The sequence below is a fragment of the Phacochoerus africanus genome, chromosome 13, assembly GCF_016906955.1.
Source record: "Phacochoerus africanus isolate WHEZ1 chromosome 13, ROS_Pafr_v1, whole genome shotgun sequence".
Classification (NCBI taxonomy): domain Eukaryota; kingdom Metazoa; phylum Chordata; class Mammalia; order Artiodactyla; family Suidae; genus Phacochoerus; species Phacochoerus africanus.
Window position 1 is genome coordinate 9,078,786 of NC_062556.1, and position 23,028 is coordinate 9,101,813.

Consider the following 23,028-nt stretch of genomic DNA (forward strand, 5'->3'; position numbering starts at 1 on the left):
CAGATTGTTTTCAATTGTGGTTGTACTATTTACATTTCTACCAGCAACTTGTTACAGAGACAGTTTCCTTGCATCCTTGCCTATATTTGATGTTACCACTGTTTTTTATTTTACCTGTTATAATAGTATATAATGATATCTCATGGTTTTAATTTGCATTTCTCTAATAATTAATGATGTTGAACATCTTTTCATGTGTTTATTTGCCATATATATCCTATTCAGATGTCTCTTCATGTTTTTTGCCCATCTTATTTTTAAAAAATTTTATAGTATAATTGATTTACAGTGTTGTCAATTTCTGCTGTATAGAAAAGTGATGCAGTCGTATACATTCCCTTTCTTATCTTCCATCATGGTCTATCCCAAGAGATGGGATATAGTCTTTGGTGTTACACAGTAGGACCTCATTGCTTATCCATTCTAAAGGCAATAGTTTACATCTACTAACCCCAAACTCCTAGTCCGTCTCACTGCCACCACCCCCCTGCCCCGGCCCCAGCAACCTGTTGTCTATGTTTGTGAGTCTGTTTCTGTTTTGTAGATAGGTTCATTTGTGCCATATTTTAGATTCTACATATAAGTGATATCATATGATATTTGTCTTTCTCTAACTAATGTCACTTTGTATGAGAATCTCTAGTTGCATCCATGTCGCAGTGAATGGCATTGTTTTATTCTTTTTTATGGCTGAGTAGTGTTCCGTTATATACATGTACCACATCTTCTTAATCCATTTATCTGTCGATGGACATTTAGGTTGTTTCCATGTCTTTGATATTATGAATAGTGCTACTGTGAGCATATGGGTGCATGTATCTTTTTGCATTATAGTTTTGTCTGGGTATATGCCCAGGAGAGGGATTGATGGATCATATGCTGGTTCTGTATTTCGTATTATGAGAAACTTGCCTACTGTTTTCCACAGTGGTTGTAGAAACTTATATTCCTACCAACAAACAGTGTAAGAGGGTTCCCTTTTCTCTACATCCTCTCTAACATTTGTTATTTATAGACTTATTAATGATGGCCATTCTGACTGGCGTGAAGTGTCTCACTGTAGTTTTTTAAATCGAATATATCAGTTTTTCTTTTGTGGATCTTGCTTTTGGTGTCATTTCTAAAAACTCTTGGACTAACTTCAGTAGTGAAGATTTTCTTCTAAAGTTTTTTTGTTTGCTTTACATTGTATATTTAAATTCATTATCTGTTTTCTTTTTTTCTTTTTCTTTTTTCTTTTTTGGCTTTTTATGGCCATACCTGTGGCATATGGAAGTTCCTAGGCTAGGGGTCCAATCAGAGCTGCAGCTGCCAGCTTATGCCACAGCCATAGCAACACAGGATCTGAGCCGTGTCTGTGACCTACACCACAGCTCATGGCAACACCAGATCCTTAACCCACTGAGTGAGGCCAGAGATCGAACCCGGAATCTCATGGATACTAATTGAACTTGTATCCGCTGCACCACAATGGGAACTCAGCTTTTTTTTTTTTCTTTCTATTTTATTTTATGGCTATGAATTGATGTTGAATTTTTATCAAACATTTTTTTCCTCCTTTTTTTGTGATTATCACATGATTTTTCTTTGTTAATCTGTTAATATGGTAAATTCAACCTTGCATTCCTGGGATTAAGCCCAATTTTTTATATGTAGCCTCATTTGGTTTCTCAGTATTTTAATTAAGAATTTTGGGGAGCTCCTGAAGTGGTGCAGTGGGATCAGCGGCATCTTGGGAGCACTGGGATGCAGGTTCGTTCCCTGGACCAGCATGGTGGGTTAAGTAAGGATCTGGCCACAGCTGCGGCTTGGAGCTGATCCCCGACCCAGGAGTTCCATATGCTGTGGAGTGGTCAAAAAAAAAAAAAAAAGAAAGAAAGAAAGAATATGTGAAAGTAAAGATTTCATTAAAAAAAAAAAAAAAAAAGAAGTTTCCGTTGTGGTTCAGTAAAAGAGTTCCCAACGAGTATCTGTGAGGATGTGTGTTCACTCCTTGGCCTCTCTCAGTGGCTTAAGGATCCAGCGTTGCTGTGAGCTGTGGTGTAGGTCGCAGGTGCAGGTCGGATCCCACATTGCTGTGGCTGCAGCTCTCGTGCAACCCAGACCTGAGAACTTCCATATGGTGAGAGTGTGACCCTAAAGAGACAAAAAAAGATTTTTTTTTAAATAAAAAAATTTAAAAACAAAAAATTGGGGGAGTTCCCGTTGTGGCTCAGCAGATTCAGAGCCTGACATAGTGTACATGAGGGATGTGGATTCAATCCGTGGCCTCACTCAGTGGGTTATGGATCCTGGCCATGCTGAAGGTTGTGAAATAGGTCACACATACAGCTCAGATCCAGCATTGCTGTGGCTGCGGCATAAGCCATAAGCAGGCAGCTGCAGCTTCAATATAACCCCTGGCCTGGGAACTAACATACGCCACACCCAGGTGGGGCTTTTATTAAAAGAAAAAACAAACAAAAAAGAAAAAGAAAAAGAATTTTGTATCTGTGTTTATGAGCAAGATTAGTCTGTTATTTTGTTCCCTTTCTCTTATTTTTCTCATTCGGTTTTAGTATCATGGTTATGCTAGTTAGTTGCATAAATTAATTGTGAAGGAGTCCCTTGTTTCCTAGTCCTTGGAACTACTTATATGACATTGGAATTATTTCTTCCTCAGTTACTTGATAAAACTCACTAGCAGTGTCATCTAGACTTAGATATTTGTCCTTGTGGAAAGATTTATAGATTATTGATTTTGTTTCATAATGGTTTTTTTTTGAGTAATTTTTTGTAAGGTATAGCTTTTCTCTATTTCGTCTAAATTTTCAGAGTTTTTAAGATTGGCCTCTGGTTTTTGAATTTGTTAATTCTATGCTTGTTTTTATTTTTTCCTCTGATTTATTGATCCTTAGAAAGTTTTAAAATGTTTTTAATTTTTTAAATGTTGAGATTTTCTTTTTTGTTGTTGAAGCATAGCGTAATTCAGAAAAGTGTAAAACTTGTGTCCAGTTGTATGACTTCATGCAAAGTGAAAACAATGGTATAATAACATCCAGATAAAGTAGAGCATTACCTGCACCCAAGAAATCTTCTCTTATTCCTCTTTCAGTTACATCTCCTACCAAAGCATGATCCACTAGTGTTTCATGTCTGGTTTCTTACACATGCCTTTGTTTGTTTGTTTGTTTGTTTTTGTTTGTTTGCCTTTTCTAGGGCCGCTACCGCGGCACATGGAGGTTCCCAGGCTAGGAGTCAAAACGGAGCTGTAGCCACCGGCCTACACCAGAGCCATGGCAACGCCGGGTCCTTAACCCACTTGGCAAGGCCAGGGACCTAACCCGCAACCTCATGTTTCCTAGTCGGATTCGTTAACCACTGCGCCATGACAGGAACTCCTGTTTGTTTGTTTTTGTTTTTTTTAAAGACCCTACCTGCACCATATGGAAGTTCCTGGGCTAGGGGTTGAATTGGAGCTGCAACTGCTGGCCTGCGCCACAGCCACGGTAACACTGGATGCAAGCCACGTCTTCGACCTACTCTGCAGCTTGTGGCAACACTGGATTCTTTTTTTTTTTTTTTTTCCTATTTCTTGGGCCGCTCCCATGGCATATGGAGGTTCCCAGGCTAGGGGTCGAATCGGAGCTGTAGCCACCAGCCTACGCCAGAGCCACAGCAACGTGGGATCCAAGCCGTGTCTGCAACCTACACCGCAGCTCACGGCAACGCCGGATCATTTAACCCACTGAGTGAGGCCAGGGATCAAACCTGCAATCTCACAGAGACAATGTTGGATCCTTAACCCACTGAGTCACAATAGGAACTCCACATAACTTTCTTTTTAATGTTACTCTATATTGTGTGAAGCAGTAGCTTGTTCACTGTCATAACTATTGTATTCCATTGTATGACTATACTGCAATGTATCTATTCATTCTCCTGTTGATAGGCATTTGTGTTTTCTGAGTAGCATGAATGGTATTGCTGTGAACATTTTTGTATGTCCGGTACTGGATGCATGTATGTTTCTGATGAGTAATTACGAAGGAGTGGATCCTGGGGCCTGCTTATTTATGTTCATTAATTTATATTTAGCTTAAAAGCTTTTTGTTAATGATCTTTTAATCTGATCATGTATACCATATTATAATGGGAGCTCCCTTGTGGTGTAGTGGGTTAAGGATCTGGCATTGTCACTGAATTAGCTCATGCCGCTGCTCTAGTGCAGGTTCAGCCCCTGACCTAGTAGATCCACATGCCATGGGTGGGGCTTCCCCCCCCCAAAAAAAACTAATGTATGTTGAACATTGTTCTAAGTGCTGTATATATATATTAACTTATTATGGATTTCAGTTTTTGTTTGGAGAATTTGTTCTTATTTCACTCTTCTTAAAATGATATTCCTGTAGTTCTTGCTGTGGCACAGTAGGTTAAGACTCTGAATACAGTGGCTTGGGTCATTGCAGAGGCACAGATTTGATCCCTCGCCTGGAGAGGTGGGTTAGAGGATCTAGTGTTGTTTGGTGCAGCTGCAGCTTGGATTCGGTCCCTAGCCCAGGAATATGCCAATATGCCACCCCACCCTGATGGCCATTAAAACACACACACAAAACCATATGCCTTTGATGTAAACTTCACCTTTGCAGCTCTATTCTTTAACTGCATTGTGGATTACATTTCTCTGTTGAAAAGTCACTTACTAGTTTACTTATGTTACTTTCAAGGTAATATGACTACTCTAATTTTTTTTTCTTTTTTCTTTCTTTTTTGGTCTTTTTAGGGCTGCACCCGAGGCATATGAAGGTTCCCAGGCTAGGCGTCGGATTGGAGCTGTAGCCACTGGCCTATGCCATAGCCCTAGCAATGCCAGATCCAAGCTGCGTCTGTGACCTACACCACAGCTCACGGCAACGCGGATCCTTTACCCACTGAGCGAGGCCAGGGATTGAACCTGAGTCCTTATGGATGCTAGTCAGATTCGTTTTCACTGAGCCATGACAAGAACTCCTGCTTTAAGGTTTTTGTTTTCTGGAATTATTATTATTATTGTTAGGAATTATTATTTTGAACTTAATTCTATTTGGCTTCTTGAATTTATGAATCGGTATTTCTCATATTCTCCTCCTAGAGGGGCATGTGCCCTATTTCTCTCCTGGTACTCCTTCCATGGATAAGTTAAATTACTCTTTTTTTTCTGTAGATCCCATTTTTATGTTTCTCTGTTTCATATTTTTTTTAATTTATTGAAGTATAGTTGAACACAATTTTAACATCTGTACAGCAGAGTGATTCCACTTTATATATGTGTTCTGTACTTAATATTTCTTCTGACCTTTCTTCTAGTTCACTAATTCTAATAGCTTTTCTTAATCTGCCAATAAGCTTACCCATTGAGTTTTTATTTTCAGGGTTTTTTTTCTGGTTTTTGTTTGTTTTTTTGTCTTGTTTTGCTTTTTAGGGCTGTACCTGCGGCATATGGAAGTTCCTAGGACAGAGGTCCAGTCAGAGCTACAGCTGCCAGCCTACACCACACCCACAGCAATGCCAGATCTGAGTCGCGTCTGCTGCGTACACCACAGCTCACAGCAATGCTGGATCCTTAACCCACTGAGCAAGGCCGGGGATCGAACCCGAAACCTCATGGTTCCTATTTGGATTTGTTTGCACTGTGCCACGACAGGAACTCCTATTTTCAGTTTTGTTTTCTTCCTCCTTCCCTCCTTTCCCTCCATACCTGTGGCATATGGAAGTTCCCAGGCTAGGGGTCAAATTGGAGCTGCAGCTGCCAACCTGTGCCATAGCCACAGAGAAGTGGGTTCTGAGCTGCGCCTTTGACCTACACCACAGCTCACGGCTACACCAGATCCTTAACCCACTGAGTGAGGCCAGGGATTGAACCCGAATCCTCATGGATACTAGTCGGGTTCGTAACCCACTGAGCCACAAGGGGAACTGTTACAATTTTTCATTTTCAGAACGTGTTTTTTGTTCAGATCTTCTAGTTTACATTTTATAGTTTTTTATTCCTTAAATATTATTATACATTTTTATTTCTTTAAAATTATAAATACATTTGACCCTTGAACAGCACAGAGGTATGGAGTGCTGACAACCCCTCCCACCCCCATCACAATTCAGAACCCATGTATAACTGTTACTGTCCAGGACTCCCGGCCTCTTTAATAAAAGGCCTTGCAAGATGTTCAGGCAAAGCTTTATTGGGGCCCCTGCTGCAGCAGGGAGGAGCAAAAACAAACAACAGGTTCTTATTTGCCTGTTCCTGGTGGAGGGTGTGCTGGTTGCTTATCTGCAGTGAAGGTAGGGGCAGAATCAGGGGTTTGCCTACCCCTTTGGTGGTGTTGTGTGCAGGGGGGCATGTATAGTGCCTGCTTTTGTTCCCGACACCCTGTTTTTGCTCTCAGCTTTTCAAAGTAGGAGTTAGTTTTTTCAGTCTTTTTGTATCTTGTCCATAATTTGCCCCAACTACACATGCACGGAGTTATTTTTGGTCCTTTATACTTTCTTTGTATTTTGTGGCTTGAGAAGACGTTTGTTCAGGTGCAAGCACTGAAGCAAAGAGTCCCAGGTTCCAGCTTCTCTCCTAACTTTATAGCTGACCCTCTGTATTCATGGTTCTGTATTGGCAGATTCAACCAACAACAGTGTAGTAATGTAGTACTTACTGAAAAAGCTCTCCGTCTAAGTGGACCCATGCAGTTCAGATCCATGTTGGCCAGCTGTATGGTAGTTTTATATTCTGTTTGGTAATTGTAATGCTGGAAGTCTTCCTGGGTCTGTTCATGCAGGTCTGATTTCTGCTGGTTCTTACTCATAGCGCCTTGTTTCATTAGGTGCTTGATTATTTTTGACTTGATAATGCTTTTTTTTTGTCTTTTGTTGTTGTTGTTATTGTTGTTGTTGTTGCTATTTCTTGGGCCGCTCCCGCGGCATATGGAGGTTCCCAGGCTAGGGGTCGAATCGGAGCTGTAGCCACCGGCCTACGCCAGAGCCACAGCAACGCGGGATCCGAGCCGCGTCTGCAACCTACACCACAGCTCACGGCAACGCCGGATCGTTAACCCACTGAGCAAGGGCAGGGACCGAACCTGCAACCTCATGATGGTTCCTAGTCGGATTTGTTAACCACTGCGCCACGATGGGAACTCCTTTTTTTTTTTTTGTCTTTTTTGTCTTTTGTTGTTGTTGTTGTGATAATGCTTATTACCCTAGAAACATCATATAGGGATTCTTTGAGGTGTGGAATGAAGGTGCTCTCCTTCAGGAGGACTCGAATTTACTTATTTTGGGCGCTTGGGGTGCTCCTAGTTGGAGGTCACTGAGTGTGAGTTTCTGTTCTCTGGACTACTTAGGCAATGTGAACCTCAGCAAATGTGTAGGCTTAGGGCCAAAACTAATAAGCTGTTCCTCTCTTGTATCTGCTATTACTTAGTACCACGACAGCCTTGTCTGCTGTCCCTTGTGGATTGTAATGGGGACGTGGACACATGTTAACCCTTTGTTTAACTCTTTTCCTTTGCAAGTGTTATCTTTCTCGGGTTTGGGATAGGATTCTATGTTAATATTAGAAGGGTCTCTTATTTGACATTCCACCTTCATAGGAATTTTTCTTCCTTTTTCCGTAAGATTACCAAAACTAACTTTAGATTTTTCAGGGTTGGCAAGATGCCCTCAAGGTGAAATGGATATAATGCTCCATTTACTTCTCTGGGTTCCTGAATTCTCTTAGATTTTGGCCCAAGTCATACATGGTGTTATTAAAAAAAAAAGCACCCATATAAATACATATATATATATATTTATCACTTACAGTTTTTGTAGTTGGAAGGTTAGTGCAAATATTCTAGCTTGCCAATGAGGGAAATGAAAGTAAAGACAAAATTTAAAAAGTTGGGGATATATTCAATAAAATGATTTTCATTAACTAGAAAAGTGAATTACTGTAAATTAGGAATAGTTATAAATTTGTGTGTGTGTGTAGAGAGTGATTCTTTTTCATGTTTTTTTATGAATGGTTGTTAATACTTATTTTTTGGTTTGCTTCTAATAGTATTTTTTGTTTTAGGGGTAAAAATATTTCCATCATGGCTCATTCAAAGACAAGGACCAATGATGGAAAAATTACCTATCCTCCTGGTGTCAAAGAAATCTCAGATAAAATATCTAAAGAGGAGATGGTGAGACGGTTAAAGGTGAGTAAAATTCAATTATATCTTTTGGGCATGTGTTAACGATGGGTTAAGTTGAGGGGGATGATCACATATGGTTGTATGTTGTTAGATCAGCCTAAGAAAAGCAAATCAGGAGGCCGTTTGGTGGCCCAGAAGTTAAAGATCCAGCTGTGTCACCCATGTGCCTGGGGTGCTGTGGCAGGTTCTGTCCCTGGCTCAGGAATTTTCACGTGCTGCAGGCATGGCCAAAAAAAAGAAAAGAAAAAAAAAAAGACAAAACAGGAGATGTCTTATGCCAAAACTAATCAGCTGCAATTAGGATCTCAGAAAGTGGGGTAGATCAAGAACTGTTGACCTGTAGTTTCTTGTTCATGGGAGTGCAGCTGGAGAGGCGGAGCTGAGATTTTCTACGGCCTCCTATATGTGGGTATAAAGAACAAATGCACAGTACTCTATACTCATTGTTGTCTATAGAAAGTTGTCTCCTTTCTTCTGTGTCTCATTTATTTTATAAAAGTAACCATTTTAACCTGAGAAAAGTTTTAACTCTTTCTACTTTGTACTAAAGGCCATATTTTACTTTCTTGTATTTTAAGAGTAGGCTTAAAGAGCTTTACTTTTAGCTTCTCTTTCTGCTTCAGATATGTAGTATAAGTCAGGATTGATGATGAACTTCCATACATGATTCAGTGGACGGTTAGACTCTTCATATTTGTTTGAATAATATTTCATCTTTTCTGAGCAGTGGTGGTCTCTGATTACAGTGGTTAAAGGAGCAGAATGTCCAAGAAGATCATTTGTTTCTTTTTTTCTTTTTTGTTTGCCCTGCGGCATATGCGCTTCCTGGGCCAGGCATCATATCTGAGCCTCAGCTGTGGTAATGCCAGACTCTTTAACCCACTGTGCTGGGCTGAGGATCGAACCTGTGTCCTGGAGCTGCAGAGATGCCATTCATCTGTTGCACCACAGAGGGAACTCCCAAGTAGATTGTTAAATTAATTATTAGTTAGTTCAGATGTTCTTTATTTTTGAGCATTTTTCCCTTCTATGTTAAATCCACGTAGACATTTATATTGCTTGTTGTCTTAGTATTTACTTGTATTTCAAGTCTAGAAAACTTGCCTTAATTAGTCATTGAAGGCCCAGGAGCCTTAAAGTACTATTTTATTGCTGCATGGCTTATTTTTATTAGAATAAAAAGATCCTAACACTATTATAAGTTTCATATAAAGTCTCAGTGTTATATCCTTATGCATAAAGTATTAGAATGTCAGATATAAGGTGTTTATTATTCAAAGCAAAAGACATTGAAGCAGATTAAATTTACCAGTTTGTGCATATTTTATCTATTTGGGAATTTGTGTATATTTTATTAAAAATGACATTACAAACTTTCTATATATGATATTTTTCATTTCTATGTATCTACATTTTCTTGACCTATTAAGTTTTTAGAGAAACGAATACATTAATTTCCTTAGGTGACTTTATATGTCAGCAGTGATAGCCTTATTGTTTCCTAAGAAATTATACATATAAGATATTAGCATTTAATGTCTTTTAGGGATGCTATTTTTTCAGATATCTTTTGAAAGTTTTCACAGTTTTAATCATGGTACAATGCATTTTTTTCCCCTAGGTATCTCAGACATCTTTTGTAATTTAGAGGACTCATATATGAGTTATTCCTGAGTTTTTCTGACGCTCTTTGGGTTGTACTGAGGGATTTCTTTTATTTCGCCCTTGAGTAAACTTTGTTGTTGGTTTTGGTGGAATGACTTCCATGGTGCTCACATTTAGTGCTTGTATACTTTCATTATTTATGCCCAGCAGTAATGTACGCCCAGAAGTCAAAAACTTCATTTTTTTTCTAATTTATTCTTCCCACTATTTTAAGCAACCTCCATAGGAGAAATATAGAAATAATTTAATGTTGGGATGATGGTAATTTTTGATATGTACAAGTATAGGTATAAGTTTTATAAATTATAAAAATTTGTTAATTTGGAAGGTGTTCTTATTTATGTAATTTGTAGAGTTTTTAATTTTATTCAGAATATACTCAAAATATATTCAGTCTCTCACTTGTGAAGAGATTTCAGGGAAGAGAATAGTTCCTTCTATATATATAGAGATAGCTCTTTTTTTTTTTTTAAATAATATACCTAGGCCATCAGGTATATCTTAAAAGTTTTATTACTTTTATATCTTAAAAGTAATAAAATCAAAAAGTTAGGTGAATGGCCCTGCACATTATTCCCTTAAGTTAATTGTAGTGTCAGGCTGGAAGGATTGGGCCACTAGTAGTCCTGGCCTCTTGTGTAATGAACTGAGAGTCTGCTCTGTGAGGAACACTCTTAGCCACAGCTGCTCTGAGAATTTAGAAGCACATTGGACAGTTCATTATTCAGAACTCTAAATCTGTGGCAGAGTGGTCATCTATGCACTACGTCTCAAGGACCAAGTCATAGACTAGTTGGCCATCCCTGCTTGTTGATTAGTATTTGTTAGCACCACCTAGTGGATATCAGATAGTCACCTTTGCATTAGAGTTGTATTTAAATTTTCCTGTGAAGTTAGGCAGTTTTGTTAAGTCTTATGTGAAATAGAAGCAGGACTGAGGCTGTGACTACTGATACTGAAATTAGAGAAAGCGCTTCACAGAATTCAAACTATGTAATTTTTCACCATTCTTGTTTCCATCCCACTTCTTTTATGTAAATGTTTGCTTAAGCTCAGTGTTGTACAAATGAGACTAGAAGTAATATGTACGGCTACTTTCAAAGTTTAAAAATCTAATTAACAGGTATGATGGGTAAATGACAAGTATTTTATTTAATCTTTTAAAGAAAAGTTATATTTACTCCCCAGTTTAGAAGGACCTTGTTCTGTCAGATATTTGCAGGGGAAACATGAACTTGTATTAATTGGAAGTTAACCTTTGTAATGAATATGGCTTTTATTTCAAATGAATATAGTTTTATGTGGAGGTTTTCATTATTTGGTTATTTTATTTTTATATAGATGGTTGTGAAAACTTTCATGGATATGGACCAGGACTCTGAAGAAGAAAAGGAGCTTTATTTAAACCTAGCTTTACATCTTGCTTCAGATTTTTTCCTCAAGCATCCTGATAAAGATGTTCGCTTACTGGTAGCTTGCTGCCTTGCTGATATTTTCAGGATTTATGCTCCTGAGGCTCCTTACACATCCCCTGATAAACTAAAGGCAAGTATCGATTAAAAGATTGATACTCTCTCTTTCTAACTAAAATGGGAATTAACATATGTAGATCATTTTTTTTTTACATTTTCTTTGACAGCAATCTCCTGTTAAACTGTGGTTTTCTGTAGAATTCCCTGCCCCCCATTAGTACTTAAAAATTTTGTAAAAATGCTTTCTGATCTTCAGAATAAGGAGTAAATTGGCACAGGGTATTCTGTAGTTTTTACATTAAGTCATCATTAGCAAACACTATTTCAGTATCACTTGGGGAGCATTTTCCTTTTTAAAAATCCATGGGGAGTTCCTGTTGTAGCTCACCAGAAACGAACCCGACTAGTATCCATGAGGATACGGGTTCCATCCCTGGCCTCAGTCAGAGGGTTAAGGATCCAGTTGCCATGAGCTGTGGTGTAGGTCACAGATGTGGCTCCTATATCTGGAGATGTAGGCCCAGTGGCTGCATCTCCGGTTCAGCCCCTAGCCTGGGAACTTCCGTATGCTGCAGGTATGGTCCTAAAAAGCAAAGATAAATAAATAAACAAATAAATAAATACCCATATTGAAAAAGTCCCCTGGTGGCCTAGCAATTAATGATTTGATGTTATCACTGCTGTGGGCTCTGGTTTTATCCCTGGTCTGGGAATTTCCACATGCCATGGGTACAAAAAAAAAAAAAAACATATTGAAGACCATGTTCATTATTTAAAAGACAGTACCTGGAGTTCCCGTCGTGGCGCAGTGGTTAACGAATCCGACTAGGAACCATGAGGTTGTGGGTTCGGCCCCTGCCCTTGCTCAGTGGGTTAATGATCCGGCGTTGCCGTGAGCTGTGGTGTAGGTTGCACACGCGGCTCGGATCCCGCGTTGCTGTGGCTCTGGCGTAGGCCGGTGGCTACAGCTCCGATTCGACCCCTAGCCTGGGAACCTCCATATGCCGCGGGAGCGGCCCAAAAAATAGCAACAACAAAAAAGACAAAAAAAGACCAAAAAATAAAATAAAATAAAAGACAGTACCTAGTATACACTTGAATTTATAATATATGATCCTAATTCATTTAGTGGAGTATGTGCTATGAATTGTTTTTGACAAAAATACTGTGAACAGAACTTTAGTGAAAGGTGGAAAACACACACACTACTTTGGTTATGACAGTAAAGGAGTGCAAATGAAGTAATTTTTTAAATGTGAGAAAAGGAGAATAGTATGAATAATTTAATGGGCAGAAAGTGTGAAAATAAGTAAAGCTGTGCAAAAAGATACTGAATAAGGCAGAAGAAAATTAGAAAACAGTAATAAAAGGTAATTGTGGTCACTGTCAGGAATGAGTCTGTAGGAAGATTATTAATACCCAGTATGAAAAAAAATGGCAATTTTAGGTTCATTTAACAAATACTAATGTTAGCATGTGCCAGAAACTGTTACCTTGGTGGGAAACAACCCAGACTTGGTTTTGGTTCTTCAACTCAGGAGTTGCCTCATGAAAACTGGAGTGGGAAAAGTGCTCATTTGATCAATTTAGCCAGCATTTTAGTATGGAATGCCCAAACTTGTTTGGACATGCTTATTTTATATACCCCAGGTTGGGGGAGGTAGGGGACAATATGTATCATTTAAAAGTAGGATTGAATTGTAAGCTTTATGAATGGTCAGAGACTTAAAGTAGTAATAGTAGCTGGTCTGTGGAATTGTGTACCCAGATGTGTATCTTGATTTCTCATTGTGAACCTCAAATTTGAGGTATTTCATTAGTTTAAGGAGTAACTGTACTTGGTTGACTGTGGGCTGTGGCTCTTCTTCACTAGATGTCTTGGTATTCTCATGAGAAGTGGAGTCTAACTTGAGGCTGATGCTATGTGATTTCTTCTTTATCTCTTGTGGATTTCTCAGTTTGCATTATCAATGACCTATCTGAAGACTTTAGAGTAATGAAAAGTCCTCTCAAAAGAATAGTTACAAATCTCTTCTATTTATAATAGGACAATTTTTTGAGAATATTGAAGAGCTGTGATTAAATTAAGAGTCTTTTTTAGATTCTAGCTGAAACATTAATTATCTTTTTTTTCTGGTCTTTTTTGGGGGGTCCTATTTTAAATGCCACTTTTTTTGTTTATTGGGGGTAGTACTTAAAATTATATGAGGGTGTTTCTAAATACTTAAAGAATAGTTTTCACTCTGTTTTGGTTAGTATCAAGTTTGTGTTTGTCTTTGTCTTCAGTAGTATTAGTAGAACATTGTGACCCTTTGTTCATCACCTTTCCACTGAGGAATGATAGGGAAAAACAGCTAATTTTAATGATTAGGAGACTTGACAAGTTAACTTCTAAGGGTCTTTTTAAAATTTCTAAGCTTCTGCAATCTATTGTCTTTTTACTTGGTGGTTTTATTTTGGAATTTTAGTTTCCTAAACTGTGTTCCTGCTTTATAATTACCATATATAGTACTGTTCCAGCAAACCTGATCAGATCAACTCTCAGTCACCGCAACCTTTTTATTCTAACAACAGCATAACTTTTAGTTTACTCCGTTTCCAGTTGTATTCTTTTTTTTTTCTTTTTTTACTGTAGGATGTTTTTATTTAAGATCATAGTATATGATTTACTGTATTCCTTTGAAGGGTAGTTGGATATTTGGTGTTTTCGTGATGATGCACATTTATGAATTCCAGCCAAATATAAGTTTTTTTCCTAGTTCTTTAAAATTTATCATGATACATACACATGAGTGCTGAATTATCATTAGGAATTTAGTGGGTGTTTTCATTTAGCATTTACGATCTAAACAATGCTTTATCTCTCTTTTTTTTAAGGATATATTTATGTTTATAACAAGGCAGTTGAAGGGACTAGAAGATACAAAGAGCCCACAATTCAATAGGTATTTTTATTTACTTGAGGTAAGCAATATATTATATCTCGAGGTGACATTTTATACTAGTTTTTGTGCTTGTATATATTCATTGAAATGTTTACCTTTTTCCTTTTTTATTTCCTGTTTTTAGAACATTGCTTGGGTCAAGTCATATAACATATGCTTTGAGTTGGAAGATAGCAACGAAATTTTTACCCAGTTATACAGAACATTATTTTCAGTTATAAAGTAAGTTTATTTTACTAAGACTGTAACCTTTTTTTAAATAGAATTTTTAGCTTACAAATTGAATCTGCATAAACTGTTTGTTATGAATATTGGAAAGCTGAGAGTTTTAAATTCAGAACTCATTAACATGGTTTTTATAGATATTTTGAGAATGAATAGAAGTTTTTGTGTGTGTGTGAAGAATAATATAAGAGTGGCATAAGGCAGTCTCTAGTCAACATAAAAGTATCTTTTGGGAGTTCCTGTCCTGGCTCAGTGGTTAACAAATCTGACTAGCATCCATGAGGACGAATCTGAATAGCAACCATGAGGATGCAGCTTCTATCCCTGGCCTTGCTCAGTGGGTTAAGGATACGGTATTCTGTGAGTTGTGGTGTAGGTTGCAGACACGGCTTGGATACTGCATTGCTGTGGCTGTGGTATAGGCCAGCAGCTATAGCTCCTATTCGATCCCTAGCCTGGGAACCTCTATATGTTATATTGCAGCCCTAAAAAACAAACAAACAAAAAATCTTTTGGACTAATTTAAATCACATGTTACCGACTCCTTAAATCATGGGAATAGTTGAGTTTTTTTGTGTCTTCTGTAAAATTGTATACCAGAATTAAGCTCAGCAAAGCAGTTTGATTTTCCAAACTTAAGGTAAAACTGAAGTTGCATTTGACTTAATTACTTTTGATTGTGAGACTGGTTAAAATTAGGAAAAAGTAATCCAGGAAATGTAGTTTAAGAATATATTTGAGGCAGGGAGTTCCCATTGTGGCGCAGCAGAAACGAATCCAACTAGGAACCATGAGGTTGTGGGTTTGATCCCTGGCCTTGCTTAGTGGGTTAAGGATCTGGTGTTGCCATGAGCTGTGGTGTAGGTTGCAGACACAGCTCCGATCCTGGGTTGCTATGGCTGTGGTGTAGGCCAGCAGCTGTAGCTCTGATTTGACCCCTACTGTGGGAATTTCCCTATGTCATGAGTGAAGCCCTAAAAAGCCCCCCCCCAAAAAAAAAGATTTGAGGGAGAGGGAAGTTGTAAATGATATATAGCATTTGATTTAATATATGCCTTATTATCATTTTAGAATAGAGTGTACTGTTCCATGTTATGATTAAATCCTATAAATTTCAGGTTACTTTAAATGAAATACCTGTTTTGAATTTCAGTAATGGCCACAATCAGAAAGTTCATATGCACATGGTGGACCTCATGAGTTCTATTATTTGTGAAGGGGATACAGTATCTCAGGAGCTTTTGGATACAGTTTTGGTAAATCTGGTACCTGCCCATAAGGTACGTAGTAATATATACTGACATATATCTAAAGCCTGTTAATATTAGGGTCTAGAATTTGTGCTTATGTTTAAAATATAATTTATCCTGCTTTGACATTAGTTTTGGGGACTGTTTTATTGATTAATGTTAGTGAATATTAATTGTGTTTAATAAAACATGATACATATAGTCACTGATTAAAAGAAGAGATAACAGATTTAGTACATGTGATAAAACATCTGTAATGTTTAATCTGTAACGTATAATCCTATACAAAACAATGAGTTTTGTATAGGATTATGTTTCAAAGAGTAGGCTTTGATGCTATTGTATAAGTTTACATGTTGGGAGATACAGAACCAATTAGGGCCTTTTACCAATTAGGTAAAAGACAGTGATAGTGTAGATGGAGGAGAGGGATGAAATGAAAAGGCAACTCTCTACTAGTTTGGAGAAAAGCGTATGTTGTTGACAGTGTTTCCTGCCTGGGTAATAGTAATCAAGAAGTATATTTGTGGGTTTTGTTTTTCGAAAACAACTAATAGTCCAACTAATAAGCAGTTGGAACTATGGTTCTGTGATTCATTAGTATAAAGATCCTGCACAATACAGACCTTTCTGGCAAGTTAATCCAAGTTTATAACTACACAGTGTACACAGAATTAATGCTTAAAATGAACTCATAGTCCAAAATATCCAAACTTTTAAAATAGCCCATCAATGCTGAAAATCAGACACTCCCTAAAACCTCACATAGTATAATTATTAATTAAAAACAGTAAATACCCTTAAAAGGATTAAGTATTACATTTTTTGGCCACACCCATGGCATATGAAAGTTCAGGTATCACACCTGCACCGTAACTGTAACCAGAGCCACAGTGGTGACACCAGATCCTTAACCCACAGAGCCATATGAGAACTGAACTTTTAATGTGTTTAATCCCTATAAGCATAAGCGTTAAAAAGCACGATCGCTTTACCTATGAAAGGAGAAGATATGGTTAGGAAGAAAAGTAGAAATGAGAAATGATCATTGAAATTAAAATCTTTCTTGGGTCATAAAAGACATTTAGAGAACTGGATTTGAAGAAATTATACTGATAAAATGAAATAGAGTTAAGGGAAACATAAAATATTCTAACACATTGAAGATAGAATGTAAAGGTCCAATATTTTTAACAGTAATTTCAGAACACCTAGTAAGAATGAAGAAGAAATGATGTTCAAATGAGTACTTGCTTAAAATATTCTAGAATTGATACATTTATGAGTTAGGTAAACAAAAGTGTCATAAACAGAGTAAATAAAAATAAATCTCAGACCAGGCACATCCTAGGGAGATTGTAGAATGTCAGAAACAGAAATAATTTGTAAAGAATCCAGAGGGAAAAGGCATAGCCCTTACCAAGAAATGAACATTAAACTGATTGCTGATACAGCTCTTACCAAGGAATAAACATTTAACTGATGGCAGTGATAGATGCCAGAAGATAAAAGATCTACATTTCCAAAGTGTTAAGATAAAATAACGGTATGTACACACACACACACACACACACACACACACACACACACACGCAGTTACTCTCCAATTTCAGTGAAATTTAGACATTAAATATTCAGCTTGTCAGTAGATCCTTCCTGAAAGAACTACTACTATTTGAGTACCTTAGCGTAACGAAAATTCAACTTAAAAAAGTGAAGTATAAGAAATAGTGGTGAACAAAGAAATACTCTAAGTAAAAACTGATACCTATGACAACAACAGTAACAATAATAATTATAATGATTAATTAAAGGGGAATTAACACAGTGGCCCTAAACCACTGGATAAAAATAACGTGTAAGATCGAATAGCTTCATGGAGTTAATGAGTGATGTGATCCTGGTGATGATCAGAAGTGTAGAGCTGCTCATTTACTTTGAATTTTAAATGAAGTATTCACATTAAAATGTGAAGATTTACAGTGCAGTGAAGAATTACAATAAATGTAAATGGCCTAAATTTGCCACTATAGGCAGATTATCAGTTAGATAAAAAATATTCCATCTGGTCATTGTTAATGGAGATAACAACAATACTGTTACAAAAAGGTTGAAATTAAAAAAGAATGGAAAAAAGGAGTTCCCATTGTGGCTCAGCAGGTTAAGAACCTGACAGTATCTCTGAGAATGCAGGTTCATTCCCTGGCCTTGCTCGGGGGGTTAAAGATCCATCGTTGCTGTAGCATAGGTCTCAAATGGGGCTCAGATCTGCTGTTGCTGTGCCTGTGTCATAGGCTGGCAGCTGCAGCTCCGAATCATCCCTTAGCCCAGGAACTTACATGTGCTACAGGTGTGGTCTTGAAAAGGAAAAAAAAAGGTTGGAAAAAAGATTTGCCAGGCACATACTAACTAAAAGAAAACTGAAGTAGATTGTGTTAAATTTAGATGCTGTAGTCTCTACTGAGTATAATGAAAAGGATTTATACAATGGTGAGTTTGTTTTAGTTCTTAGGAAGATATCTAAACTTGTATGTACATATGCTCAAAATACATAAAGCATACATTGAAAGAATTATAAGGAAAAATAAACTCACAATTTGGTGGACCTTTTTAGTACAGTTTCCAGTGATTATAAGTCAAAAAGACCAACAGTTTGTAAAACTATTGAGGATTTTAAAATGCAATATTTGAGAGGTCCCTGTGGCACAGCAGGTTAAGGATCTGGCATTGTCACTGCAGTGGATCAGGATGTTGCTGTGCCACGAGTTTGATTCCTGGCTCCAAAACTTCTGTACACTATGGGTGTAGACAAAAAACAAAAACCAAAATCCCCACAAAATTAACCAGATTATCACTTGTAATTGTTAAAAGAATAAATCGTAGTGGCAATTATAAAATTTTCAGAAATGATAATTTAAATGATCATATTAAAATTGTGGGATTCAACCTAATGTTTTTGTTTGTTTTTGTTTTTGTTTTGTTTTGTTTTGTTTTTGTATTTTTGCTATTTCTTTGGGCTACTCCCGTGGCATATGGACGTTCCCAGGCTAGGGGTCTAATCAGAGTTGTAGCTGCCAGCCTACTCCAGAGCCACAGCAACGCGGGATCCGAGCCCTGTCTGCAACCTACACCACAGCTCATGGCAACACCGGATCATTAACCCACTGAGCAAGGGCAGGGATCGAACCCGCAACCACATGGTTCCTAGTCGGATTCGTTAACCACTGCGCCATGACGGGAACTCCCCTAATGTTTTTTTAAATCTTATTTTATTTAAATGTTAAGTTCAAGAAGTAATAAAAATATCATCAAAATAGACAAACTGTGGAATTCCTTGGTGGCTCAGCAGTTCCAGCAGATTCAGTCCTTGGCTCTGGAACTTCTACATGCTGTGGGTGCCAAAAAAAAAAAAAAAAAAAAAACCCAAACCAAAACTGTACAAGGAAGTAAATAATTAAGAACAGAAATCAATGAAATAGAAAGTGACATTTCAGAAAAAGTACATTAAATTGGCATACTCTTGGCAGGTTGAATCAGAAAAAGGGAGATGGTATCCATATACACTTTTAGAGTGAAATGAGGAAATGAGGAACATCAGATATTAAAAAGATCAATAGACAAGTCTATTGATAATATTTCATGCTAATATATTTGGAATTAGAGGAAGCAAATTCCTAGAAAAAATTTTTTTTCTCAAAATCTTGAATAACCTCTAACCATTAAAGGAAATTTAATTGGTTTTAAAAACTACATCCAGGAGTTCCCTGGCAGCTCAGCAGGTTAAGGATCCAACATTGTCACTGCAGTGGCTGTGGTTACTGCTTTGGTGCAGGTTCATTTCATGGCCCTGGAACTTCCACATGCCATGGGTGTGACTAAAACAAAAAAAACAAAACTATATCCATAAAACAAAAACCCTTCCTTCCACATAACAGTTGTGGTAATAGTAGCAACAGCAGCAGAACTCAAACTCATCACCAGGAGATTTTTAAAAAATCATTTAAGTGGCAAATAATGCTGATAATCAGCAGACTTTTACAGATTATAGAAAAGGAATGCGTGCTCCACATTTTTCATTATGAGCAGAGTATAATCTTCATAGAGAAGCTAGACAAAATCAAAGGCAAGAAAGAAGAATTACAGGCTAATTTAATTTAAAATATAGTCATGTAAGTCCCATATAAAATAAGCATAGACAGTATACAGAATGATAGTGAGCAAATTGGCTTTATATTAGGATTACAAAAATGGATTAACATTAGAAAACGTTAGCAGTAGACCAGGATTTGTGGAAATTCACAGTAAAATTAAAAAGTAGATGTATAAAAAGGCTGTTTGATAAAATTCTATATAATTTGTGATAGAAACTCAGTATTTGCAAGAGAAAGGAACTTCCTTATACTAATACAGTTATGTATGCTGCTGCACTTATGGTGAAATGATGAAGCATTCTCTTTCAAGTTAGGAACCTTAAAAGATGTCACTTCTATGCAGGAAAAAGGCAAGTATGCTATTTCTCATCAGCATTAACTAGAGGCCTTAGTGGAATAAAATAACTGGAATAAAAGTTAGTAGAATAGAATAAGACAAATAAAATATAAAATATAAAAGGATTAGAAAAGAGAAAGAAAACTGAAATTATTTTTAGATGTTACGACTGCCCGTGCAGGAAAAACGCAAAACATTGTACAGATTCGTTTCTAGAACAAATAAGAAAATTCTGCAAAGTTGCTAGATAGATCAGTGTGTGAATGTCTGCTAGTCTAATTTCAAAAGATTTTAATTTGTAGCTTTAACAAAGACGTGAGCTACCTAGAAATGTAATAACAATGTATATGACCTTATGTTGAACATCACTGTAATTTACAGAAAGGTATAAAAGAAGTCTTAAATATGTTGCATTATTTGTAATGTTTGTGGGATGGGGAAACTCAGTATCATCATGGAGTCAGTCCCCTACATACTAAGAGATAATCCAGTCAAAATAGAAACTGCGTGGGTGTATAATTTGACAAATTGATTTTTGAAGAAGAATAAGAAAGTGAGGACTTATCTTACCTGGTATTAAGACAGTGTTTCATATGTCCCTTTGTAATCAGGCAAGGATAGACAAAAGGACATACGGAAGTAATAAAGAATTTAATTCACTTCATGCATAAACATAAATTACAGGCAGAATAAAGATCTAAATCTGAAAAGCAAATCTTTTTGGGGGGCCACATACATGACATTTGGAGGTTCCTGGGCTAAGAATCACCCTACACCACAGCAGTGCTGCAGTGACAACACTGGGTCCTTAACCCACCGTGCCACAGAAGGAACTCCTGAAAAGCAAATCTTTAGAATTTCATTTGAAAATATAAAACAATGTCTTAATCTCAATGTAGAAAAGAATTTAAGAAATATCTAGAGAGCACAAGCCAAATAGGAAAAGATTGATAGATTATATTAAAATTAAAATTTATATGCTGTAAGACAACATAAACATTGTAAAAAAATATAGGCTAATATATGTTATGCACATAATGGACAAATGTTTAGTGTATAGAATTGATAGAGAAACTGCAGATAAGGCAAAACAGCTCATTTGAAAAATGGCAGAGATAGTATTTACTGAAAATCATTTTGTATATGTGCACGGAGGCATGTACAAGACAATTGAATATCTTATGAATAGGGGAATGAGTTAAAAAGCTATAGCAGGAGTTCCTGTCATGGCTCAGCAATTAGCGAACCCAACTAGCATCCATGAGGTCGTTTTTTCGATCCCTGGCCTCGCTCAGTGGGTTAAGGATCTGATGCTGCCGTGAGCTGTGGTGTAGATTGCAGACACGGCTCGTATATGGAGTTGCTGTGGCTGTGGCGTAGGCCAGTGGCTACAGCTCCAATTCGACCCCTGGCCTGGGAACCTCCATATGCCGCAGGTGCGGCCCTAAAAGACAAAAAGACCAAAAAAAAAAAAAAAGCTGTAGCATATTAATATTGAAATGGTAAACAGCTAGAAATGAATGAAATAATATAGCACAAAGCATCAATGCAGGTAACTCTAAAAATATGCTGATGGAGTTCCCGTGGTGGCGCAGTGGTTAATGAATCCGAATAGGAACCATGAGGTTGCGGGTTCGGTCCCTGCCCTTGCTCAGTGGGTTAAGGAACCAGCGTTGCTGTGAGCTGTGGTGTAGGTTGCAGACGCGGCTCAGATCCCGAGTTGCTGTGGTTCTGGTGTAGGCCGGTGACTGCAGCTCCGATTCAACCCCTAGCCTGGGAATGTCCATGTGCCGCGGGAGCAGCCCAAGAAATAGCAAAAAAAGACCAAAAAAAAAAATGCTGAGTGTGAATTTCAGGATATATACAATCTTCCTACTCTGTAATTTTTTTTTTTTTTTTCTTTTTAGGACCACACTTGTGGCACATGGAAGTTCCCAGGCCAGTGGTCAAATCGGAGTCGCAACTGCCATCCTATACCACAGCTCATGGCAACACTGGCCTCTTAACCCACTGAGAGAGACCAGGGATTGAACCTACATCCTCATGAATACTAGTTGGGTTCCACTGAGCCACAGCAGGAACTCCCTGTAACATGTTTAAACTGGAATAGTGATTCCATTTTAGATCTTTGGTACTAATTCTTTCTATCATCAAAGTCTCTTAGAAACTTTTTTTCTTAAGGGTTTTTTTTTGTTTTTTTTTGTTGTTGTTGTTTTTTTTTGTCTTTTTGCCACTTCTTGGGCCGCTCCCGCGGCATATGGAGGTTCCCAGGCTAGGGGTCGAATCGGAGCTGTAGCCACCGGCCTACACCACAGCCACAGCCACTCGGGATCCGAGCCACGTCTGCAACCTACTCCACAGCTCACGGCAACGCTGGTTCCTTAACCCACTGAGCAAGGGCAGGGATCGAACCCGCAACCTCATGGTTTCTAGTCGGATTCGTTAACCACGGAGCCATGATGGGAACTCCCCTTAAGGTATTTTTTTCTTGTGCTTTTTTTTTTTCTTTTCATGCTTTTGAAAATACTATTGAATAGTATGGACTCTGCTATGTTTCTTAAGTCTTTGGATTTAAATTGTGTTCTGAGATGTGCTTTGAGAAAATCTGCTTTCACATAGCTGCCCCAAAACTCTTGTCTTTGTTCACCTTGGATTCGCCAATTCTATCAACACTAGAACCCAGTTCATTCTCTTAAGATGTTTTGGTTCTTTTGGTCTTGGAGTGAAATAGCATGTATTTGTACTTAGCTGAACTGACTTTGCAGTTAGCTTTACAGTGACTTTGTATGTCCTT

At 37.6% G+C, this 23,028-nt stretch overlaps 1 protein-coding gene across 7 annotated transcripts in view; it reads left to right on the forward strand.

The window, feature by feature from the left end:
• PDS5B (PDS5 cohesin associated factor B) overlaps nucleotides 1–23,028 on the forward strand; it is a 210,141-nt gene that overhangs the window by 66,523 nt on the left and 120,590 nt on the right. For all 7 annotated transcript variants that reach the window (XM_047755637.1, XM_047755641.1, XM_047755642.1 and 4 more), the window contains exons 2-6: nucleotides 8,066–8,192; nucleotides 11,196–11,399; nucleotides 14,204–14,290; nucleotides 14,396–14,493; nucleotides 15,650–15,776. In XM_047755637.1, coding sequence (XP_047611593.1) covers nucleotides 8,085–8,192; nucleotides 11,196–11,399; nucleotides 14,204–14,290; nucleotides 14,396–14,493; nucleotides 15,650–15,776 — 624 coding nt within the window. In that variant the 5' untranslated portion in view covers nucleotides 8,066–8,084. The remainder of the gene's footprint in view (nucleotides 1–8,065; nucleotides 8,193–11,195; nucleotides 11,400–14,203; nucleotides 14,291–14,395; nucleotides 14,494–15,649; nucleotides 15,777–23,028) is intronic.